Raw genomic sequence first — 9,569 nt, 5'->3', positions numbered from 1 at the left:
GGGAGGGATTGCATTGGGGAGTTATACATGATATAAATGATGAATTGATGGGTGCTGACGAGTTGATGGGTGCAGCACACCAACATGGCACAAATATACATATGTAACAAACCTGCATGTTATGCACATGTACCCTAGAACTTAAAGTATAATAAAAAAAGAAAAAAAAATAAAAAAAAATACATACAGAAAAAAATAATAAATAAAAAAATAAAATAAAATAAAAGTCAACATCCTATTGTGAAAATCTGGTACATCAAACTAAAAACAAAGAAAGCTGAGTGGAGAGACGTATCCTTTCCAAATGCCTGCTCACAGTGAACACAGGTCTCTGAGGAGATGCAGATGTACTGGAAGAATAAAACCAAGAAGGAAAAGAACCCAAATGAAGCAAATATGAGTAAATTTAAAGTTAGGAAGCCGGGCCTGGAGCAGTGGCTCATGCCTGTAATCCCAGCACTTTGGGAGGCGGAGGCGGGCCAATCACCCGAGCTCGGGAGTTCGAGATCAGCCTGGCTAACATGGTGAAACCCCATCTCTACTAAATATACAAAGTTAGCTGGGTGTGGTGGCACATGCCTGTAATCCCAGCTACTCAGAATGCTGAGGCAGGAGAATCATTTGAACCTGGGAGGTGGAGGTTGCAGTGAGCCAGGATCGTGCCACTGCACTCCAGTGTGGGCAATAGTGAGACTCCGTCTCAAAAAAAAAAAAAAAGTTAGGAAGTCTTGCTGTTATCAGTGAGGCAAAGGGAAAGAGTTCTCTGGTTCATTCAAAGATTCCTCAGAGACACTCTATAAATAATTTTTAGTTGTTTTATTTTCACTCATCAACTCCTGCAATGCAAGAATTATAAATATATACAGATTTTATATATATTTATGACAGCTGCATTAAAGAGGCAGAGGGAACTATCTCAAGGAAACATGATGTCCAAAATCTTTATAGGTGCTGTCCTAGAAGGCAGGCCACATGTAAAAGAGAAACATGTTTGTCTGTTGAAAGAATATAGGTATCAGGAAGAATATTGACCTGTATACACACTGTTTAAAGGAAAAGAGAAGGGTTTTACTTGAGTTCAGTTGTTTATAGTCATCAGTTCTGTTTATTTTTTTAATCTGTATACTGTTGAATACATTATCAGCAACGATTGATGAAAAGGTCGATGACACTTTTCTACAATACATAGTATTATTTCAAAAGAATTACTTTAAAGAAAATATTTTAAATGTTAAGAAACATTCCTATTTAATTCCTTAAGAAACATTTTCCTTTAAATTTGCAACCTTGGAAAAATTCCATTATCAAGGTTTTCCAAATGTGCAGAAAATGACATAAATTTTATAATTAATGTATAACAAACATTTTATTAAAATGCATAGAAGGTTATATGGAAGACTAAGCATAATGAATACAATAATGAAAATGGTGGAACCTTTTAGACAGCAAATACGTTTCAGTTTCAGAGAGAACAGTTGTGTAAACTACTCTAGCAACCACGGTCTATGTAATCATATAACTGAGTCATGGTCTTCAAGAGCAAGTGCTTGGTTATAGTCAGCCATAGCTTCCTCAATCAGACCTATTTTACAACGAACTTTTGCTCTAAATTTATATACTAGAGCATCATTAGGCTTCAAAGACAGGGCTGCAAAAGAAAAAAAAATAAAGATATGTTTAAGCTAGCACTCAAAAAATAGTCTCATTTCCTTACAAACAAAAATTGTATAAGAACTTTTTTTAAAAGTAACTCAGTGGATGAAATCAAGAACTTTAATACTTTTTATTTGAAAATATTTTTCTTCAAACAGAACTATTTAGTTAAATTAAAAATATTGAATCTTTCTAAGCAAACTAACTTGGGGAAACACAGTACAATGTCTTTCTTCAAAAGGTTGACATTGTTTGTGTATAGATTCGTAATAATTCTCTATATCTCAGTTTACCAGAGCTTTAAGTTAAGACATTACATAAAGGAATCTATATCGATTATATTAAGGATAAGATATCTAAAACCACTAATTCTTATGTAAGTTTATCTAAATAAATAGACCTAATGATTTTCTTCTTTTGTAGTCTAAAAATAATCAAATCAACCACTGCAATCTTACCAAAATAATTACCAAAAGTGTACCTTTATTAAGGTCTTCCTCAGCTAGTTCATATTGCTTTAAGCAGTAGTAGAAATGTGCTCTATTAAAATATACTGCAGCCCAAAATGGACAGCTTTCAATTACATTTGCAAAATCTTCTTTTGCTTCTTTGTATTTCTTTAATATTGTATTTGTAATAGCTCGATTCATGAGAATATATTCATTTTCTGGATCAAATTTTAAAGCTTTTGAGAAGTAGTCACTGGCCTACAAAATATGAAGATAATGATATATTTTAATTGACAACTTACTATACAGAAATTTGAAGCACTTTTAGTCTTAATTTTAAATTAATGCCAGTGGCATACCAAGGGGGCAATAGAAGCATTTCATTCCAGGTACAGAGGTGCATTGTCTGCAGAGAATGTAAAAAGGTAAACTCAACCAAAAGTTGATCTGTTTTTTGTTATTACAATGTGTCAGCACTTCTAGATAATGTCAGTGATATAATATTCCTGTTGGCTGGGTTAAAATGCTCCCACTGGCTGGGTGTGGTGGCTCACACCTGTAATCCCAGCACTTTGGAAGGCTGAGGCAGGTGGATCACCAGAGGCCAGGAGTTCGAGACCAGCCTAGCCAACATGGGGAAACCCCATCTCTACTAAAAATACAAAAATTAGTTGGGTGTGGTGGCAGGCGCCTGTAATCCCAGCTACTTGGGAGGCTGAGGCAGGAGAATTGCTTGAACCTGGGAGGCGGAAGTTGCAGTGCGTGGAGGTCACACCAATGCACTCCAGCCTAGGTGACAGAGCAAGACTCCATCTCAAAAAAAAAAAAAAATCCTCACACTGCCTCTTACCCCAAATCCCAGATCCCTGTATAGAGATAAAAAATGTTAAAGCATAAAACAGAAAAGAAGGCCATAACAACAGGATAAAATACAAATTAGAAAAATAACACTTGGTTTTTGTCATTGGTTCTGTTTATGTGATGGATTACATTTATTGATTTGCGTATGTTGAACCAGCCTTGCATCCCAGGAATGAAGCCAAGTTGATCATGGTGGATAAGTTTTCTGATGTGCTGCTGGATTCAGTATGCCAGTATTTTACTGAGGATTGTCACATCAATGTTCATCAGGGATAGTGGCCTAAAAAATTTCGTGTGTCGCTGTGCTGTGTGGTGCTGTGTGTGGTGTCTGCAGTTTTGGTATCCAGCGATGATGTGGCCTCATAAAATGACGTCTCGGGCTTCTCTCTTTCATTGATCAGAATATTTCAGAAGGAGTGGTACCCAGTTTCTCTTTGTATCTGGTAGAATTCGGCTGTGACTCCACTCTGGTCTTGGACTCTTTTTGGTTGGTAGGCTTATTAAATTACTGCCTCAATTTCTCAGAACTTGTTATTGGTTATTCCAGAGATTTGACGTCTTCGCTGGTTTAGTCTTGGGAGGGTGTATGTGTTCAGGAATTTATCCATTTCTCTTGAGATTTTCTAGTGTCTATTTGCATAGAGGTGTTTAAATAGTATTCTCTGATGGTAGTTTGTATTTCTGTGGGATTTGATGCGTGGTTATCCCTTTTATCATTTTTTTATTGCAAATCTATTTTGATTCTTCCTCTCTTTTATCTTTATTAGTCTGGGCTTAGCCTGGAGGTAATCACGCTACCTGCGAGCTTCAAACTATACTCCAAGGTTACAGTAAACCTAAACAGCATGGGTACTGGGTACCAAAACGATATATAGACCATGGAAACAGAAAAGGCCATACAAGAAAATACACACACATTACAACATCTATATATATGACAACCTGACAAAACAAGCATGGAGGAAAGGAATTTCCCTTATTTAATAATGGATGCTGGAGAAAACATGACTAGCAAATGACAAGAAAGCTGAGACTGGATCCCTTCAACTTCCGACTTATACCAAAATTAACTCAAGATGGATTAAAGACTTAAACTGTAAGACCTAAAACACATAAAAACCCTAGAGAAAACCTAGACATTACCATACAAGACATAGGCATGGGCAAAGACTTCCATTACTGAAAACACCAAAAGGCAAGGCAACAAAGTCAAAATAGACAAATGGGATCTAATGTAAAGCTAAAGACCCTTCTGCACAGCAAAGGAAACTATCAATCAGAGAGAACAGGCAACTTATCAGAAATTGGGAAGAAATTTTTGCAATCTGTCCATCTGACAAAGGGCTAATGTCCAGAATCTATGAAAGAACTTAAACACATTTACAAGAAAAAAACAACCCCATCAAAAAAATGAGCAAAGGATATGAACAGACGTTTCTCAAAAGAAGACATTTATGCAGCCAACAAACTTATGAAAAAATGCTCATCATCACTGGTGTTTAGATAAATGCAAATCAAAACTACAATGAGATATCATCTCAGGCCATTTAGAATGCTGATCATTAAAAAGTCAGGAAACAAGAGATGCTGGAGAGGACGTGGAGAAATAGGAATGCTTTTACACTGTTGGTGGGAGTATAAATTAGTTCAACCATTGTAGAAGACAGTGTGGTGATTCCTCAAGGATCTAGAACCAGAAATACCATTTGGCCCAGCAATCCCATTACTGGGTATATACCCAAAGGATTATAAATCATTGTGCTCTAAAGACACATGCACATGTATGTTTATTGTAGCACTGTTCACAATAGCAAAGACCAACCCAAATGCCCAACAATAATAGATTAGATAAAGAAAATGTGGCATATATATACCATGGAATACTATGCAGCCAAGAAAAAGGATGGGTTCATGTCCTTTGCAGGAACATGGATGAAGCTGGAAACCATCATTCTCAGCAAAGTAACACAAGAAGAGAAAACCAGACACTGCATGTTCTCACTCATAATTGGGAGTTGAACAATGAGAATACACGGATACAGGGAGGGGAACATCACACACCAGGGCCTGTCAGTGGGTGGCGGGTTGGGGGAGGGATATGTAAATGATGAATTGATGGGAGTAGCAAATCAACATGGCATATTTACACCTATGTAACAAACCTGCACATTGTGTACCTGTACCCCAGAACTTAAAGTATAATAAAAAAAAAGTAAACAAGAAAACAAAAGAAGAAAGAAAAGTAAAACTGTGTAAAAAAGCAGAGTAAGAGCTCAACCACAAGAGACTTTTCAAAATAAGGTTCTAAAACATACAAGAGTGATAAAAACTCACTTATACCAAAAAAAAAGGTATAAAAAAGAGAGGAAATATCAGCTTGTTGAAAAGACCAAAGACTTGAGATTATTCACAACTCATCATTGATCTGAAAGGGACCCTCAAGTTAGTCTGCAAAACAGTACTGGAGTCCTGGTCCAAGAGCCATTTGCTAGAGCTCTGCAAAAAGGCAAGTACCAAAATTGAGAATAAACAATAAGTAACTTTTATAGCATTTTGACATGGCTATGACATCCCAGCACTTGATCACATTTCTAGTAATTCATTTTTATTGGGTTTTAGCAATGTATATTGATTACAATATACTAGAATTTTTTTTAACTGGCCTTTCACCACAAATAGTTGAGATGCTGATTAGACATCCTGCTAGTCGACTTAGAAATCTCTAATTCCCTGATGGATGAAAACCTGGCCGCTACTTTAAAACCTACCTTAAAGAGAAAGTCACTTTTCACAGTAGAGCTTGTCACTCGCCAATTACTTAATACTCAACTTTTTCCCAACCAAACACAATCTGGCTTCTATTTCCCCCTATTCCATGAATTCTGTTGTTGCTAAAATTGCAGATGTCCTCAAGCTTAACGGACACATTCTAGTTCTTGTCTTCCATGACATTTCTGTGGCATGGACACCTTTGGTCTCTCCTTCCTTCTTAAAATTCTCTCTGTCACTGCACTATTTTCCTCTATGTTTCCTGAAGAGCTGTCCTCTATTCACTTCCATCATGGATGATATAGAACACTGATTGCACAGTGGCTGAGAGCCCAGACCATAGAGTCATATTGCTGGGTTTATATCCTGCCTCTACTTTGAGTGAGTTACTAAAACTCTATTTGCATCAGTTTCCTCATCTGTAAAACAACGGTAACAAATAAAACTCCACTTCCAGTGTTGATGTGAGGGTTAAGTGAACTAATATGTAATGTACTGAGAACAATACGCAGAAAGTAGTAAGGACTCTGTCAATTATTACTTACATATCATGTTTTTCCCAGTGTCTATACACAGAGAGGGAACATCACCTTTAGGCAATACTCCATGAATTTTGCTTCCTCTTACTTTTGAGAGGTAATTAGCTCAAGATGTAAAATCCATCTCAACCCTGAGACAGGTTGGGGGAAGGGGGACAGAACTGACATCCTTCTGTGAAGAGCTTGAAGAGGATTCTCTCCTGAAGAGAAGGCTGCACCCCCAGTTCTCAGAAATGAGGCAAGGGAAAGACTCCAAGCCAGGTCAAGACTTTTTTCCTAAAGTAATTTAGACTTCATTTTAATTCACCAATGAATTATCAATAAAGAAGACACAATTACACATCACAAGGCTTACCTTCAATCATGTAAGAGCAAATTCTTTTTCTCGGGTAAGAGAAAAGAACTTTGAACTGTGTAACTTTCTACTCTAGCTGCCAAATATATTACTTAGAAAATGAAACCTATAAATTTAATGAGGTTACTTGAAGTATCAGAATATTAACTATGAAGCAATTAGAGGCTAAAGGCATCTACCACAACAGATGGCCTTGATTTTTTAATAATTGGTTTATGCCCTTATGCTGTAATTAATTAAAAAAGCAGATCCAGTTATTTTTTAAAGTCACCTGTAGTTCATAATGTATGCAAGTAGCACATCCAACTGTGGTTTAAGATCATTAAATTACATTAAGTGGTTATCATTAAGTCACTAAAGATAAAAGAAGCCAGATCACACACATTTTTTTTAACCCTCTAGAGTTTATTAGATCAGTTGAGGGACCCTTCCTCCTAGCCTAAGTCTTACCTCCCTTACAGTCAGAAATAAGGGGATGAGGGCAGAGAGTGAAAGGGAATAAAAGCCATTTTCTCCACGGAGGCCAAAGCATACTAGAATAGCTGAATACCTATTCCCAAAGCTTGCTAGTCTCTGGAGGGAGTGTGCACTGTAAAGCTCAGGCATCCAGTATATCAAGTCAAAAGATGGAACATATTTTACATGAAATATATGCCCAGATAATTTGTCTATACTTTGGAGGGAATACAGCCATACTTCAAAAAGAATTTAAACTACACTTTGGATCTAACCAAATACTTTTCTACATGATGCCCATATAGTAATCAAAGACAAATGAATGAAAAAGGTGAATATCTCCTTTTCATGCAGATCTTAAACATCTATGGAAATATAAAATTGCCCTGGGAATTTTATTTGCCTTAATCACATTAACTAACTACAATGCACATAAACATTTCTAGGATCCAGTCAGAGGGTGATCTGAGTTTGGTCAAGTTAGAGACAACTGATCTTTGAGCAATTGTCTCTACTGACAGGATAGATGTAAAACTGACAGGATTAGATGACATTAGCTTAAGGACATAAGAAACAGAAAGTTATGGTTGACTCTGACATTTCTATTCAAGTGACTTTATGGAAGATGACAACTCGAATTGAGAGAGCATTTATATGAAGAAAGCTCGGCTGAGGATAATGGATAGAGAGAGCAATTCAGAATGGGCTTTAATGAACTTGTAAAATATCCAGTTTTAGCAACTCCTAAATATGGGTTAGGAGCTCAGAAGAAAGAAGGAGGGTTTCAAGTAGTGTAAGTCATGATAATAAATGGACTTTCTGAGCAGAGAAATGTAGAGATAAGAGGGCAGAGTGTGCTTCCTGCCCCTTAACAGCTTACAGAGTAAGGAGATAGAGATCAACACAGAAACAACTGCATGACATAAAGCAGTATTTAATCTGCATAGAGAGAATTATATACAAAGTAATAAAGACTCAAGATCTCATTTTGAAATTTAAAACTACAAACCTCAAATGAGGACTTAATGTTGTTACTACACTCTAATATGCTCATCTTACCACTCTCTAACACAATTATTTCACATTTTCTCTCTTCTCTTTAAAAATCCTAGCCATCTTGTCTTTCCTTCTTAACCATTCACTCCCACTGTTAACTGGTGACTAATACTTGTATCCATGGAGAAGATATAATCAATAGATAGGATTACATACTACCAAAATCTACATTCAAATGTTCCCAAACCCTCTGCCTTCCCTAATGACATAATGGGTAGTGTGTTCTGCTCCCATCAAGGGCCAAATGTGCAACTTCCAAACTCTTAACTTCATCAAATTCTCAAAGATTTTGATCTTAATTATCCCTGACACTCTCCTTTACCAACAATTTACTAGTTTATTCTTATTAACATTGGAGCGTAAATTGATATCTCTCATCTTAAAGACACACACACAAAAACCTCTTACCCTCAAAGTCTCAAAGACAATAAAAAAAATCACCAGGAGAAAGATAGTATTTCTACAATGAAAACTAAAACTATAACATTTCACACCACACTCACCCTGCCATGGACACCACTAGTGCTTATACATCCAGCCCAGGGGCCTAAAGACTGACCTTCCCAGCCTACCGCCCTCACTGCCAGTGCCTATGTGCCCTGCCAGGAGCACAAAGACTGCCCACCCAGGGAAAACCACTGCCTGCAATGGCTCCCATGTGCTACCTCAGGGCCTGAGGACTGAACTGCCTGGCATCACCATCTCCAGTAAAGTTTCACCAGTGTCCACTAATAACCACAGCCTAAGCCACCAAGGAACTCACAGACACCACTGACACTGATTATAGATGAAGCAATCATATGCAGACTATACCACTCTATGGTGCCCACCCAGAACCTAAGCCAAAGTACCCTATTCAACTCACTTTATAGATACATCTGCAGAAAAAAGTCTTTCCCTATGAAAGTTACTTAATGAAATTGGAAGAAGTGATGGTTACACCAGATGAGCAGATACCAATGTAAGGACACAAGAAACATGAAAAAGCAAAGAAATACACCCCAAAAGGAGTGCAATAAGTCTCCAGTAACAGACCCCAAAGAAAAGAAATTTTGTGAAATGTTTGAAAAGGAATTCAAAATATTCACCTTAAAGAAATTTAGAACAAAAGAACACAGATAAGCAATACAAAGATATGAAAAAAAGAATTCATGATTTAGATGAGAAATCAAACAAATATAGATATCATAAGAAAATAACCAAAGAGTGACAGACTGGATTAAGAAAATGTGGCACATATACACCACGGAATACTATGCAGCCATAAAAAAGGATGAGTTTGCGTCCTTTGTAGGGACATGGATGCAGCTGGAAACCATCATTCTTAGCAAACTATCACAAGAAGAGAAAACCAAACACCGCATGTTCTCACTCATAGGTGGGAACTGAACAGTGAGATCACTTGGACTCGGGAAGGGGAACATCACACAC

General features: G+C 37.0%; 1 protein-coding gene across 1 annotated transcript in view; it reads right to left on the bottom strand.

Moving 5' to 3' along the window:
- Positions 1 to 1,172: 1,172 nt before the first annotated feature.
- The window catches only part of TTC6 (tetratricopeptide repeat domain 6), a 225,026-nt gene continuing 216,629 nt past the window's right edge, over positions 1,173 to 9,569 (bottom strand). The window contains 2 exon segments of the mRNA XM_017895392.1: positions 1,173 to 1,648; positions 2,135 to 2,360. Coding sequence (XP_017750881.1) covers positions 1,512 to 1,648; positions 2,135 to 2,360 — 363 coding nt within the window. The 3' untranslated portion in view covers positions 1,173 to 1,511.

The sequence above is a fragment of the Rhinopithecus bieti genome, unplaced genomic scaffold (assembly GCF_001698545.2).
Source record: "Rhinopithecus bieti isolate Rb0 unplaced genomic scaffold, ASM169854v2 scaffold_1306, whole genome shotgun sequence".
Lineage (NCBI taxonomy): Eukaryota > Metazoa > Chordata > Mammalia > Primates > Cercopithecidae > Rhinopithecus > Rhinopithecus bieti.
The sequence above is the reverse complement of the archived record's forward strand: the minus strand, read 5'-3'. Positions and strand labels throughout refer to the sequence as shown.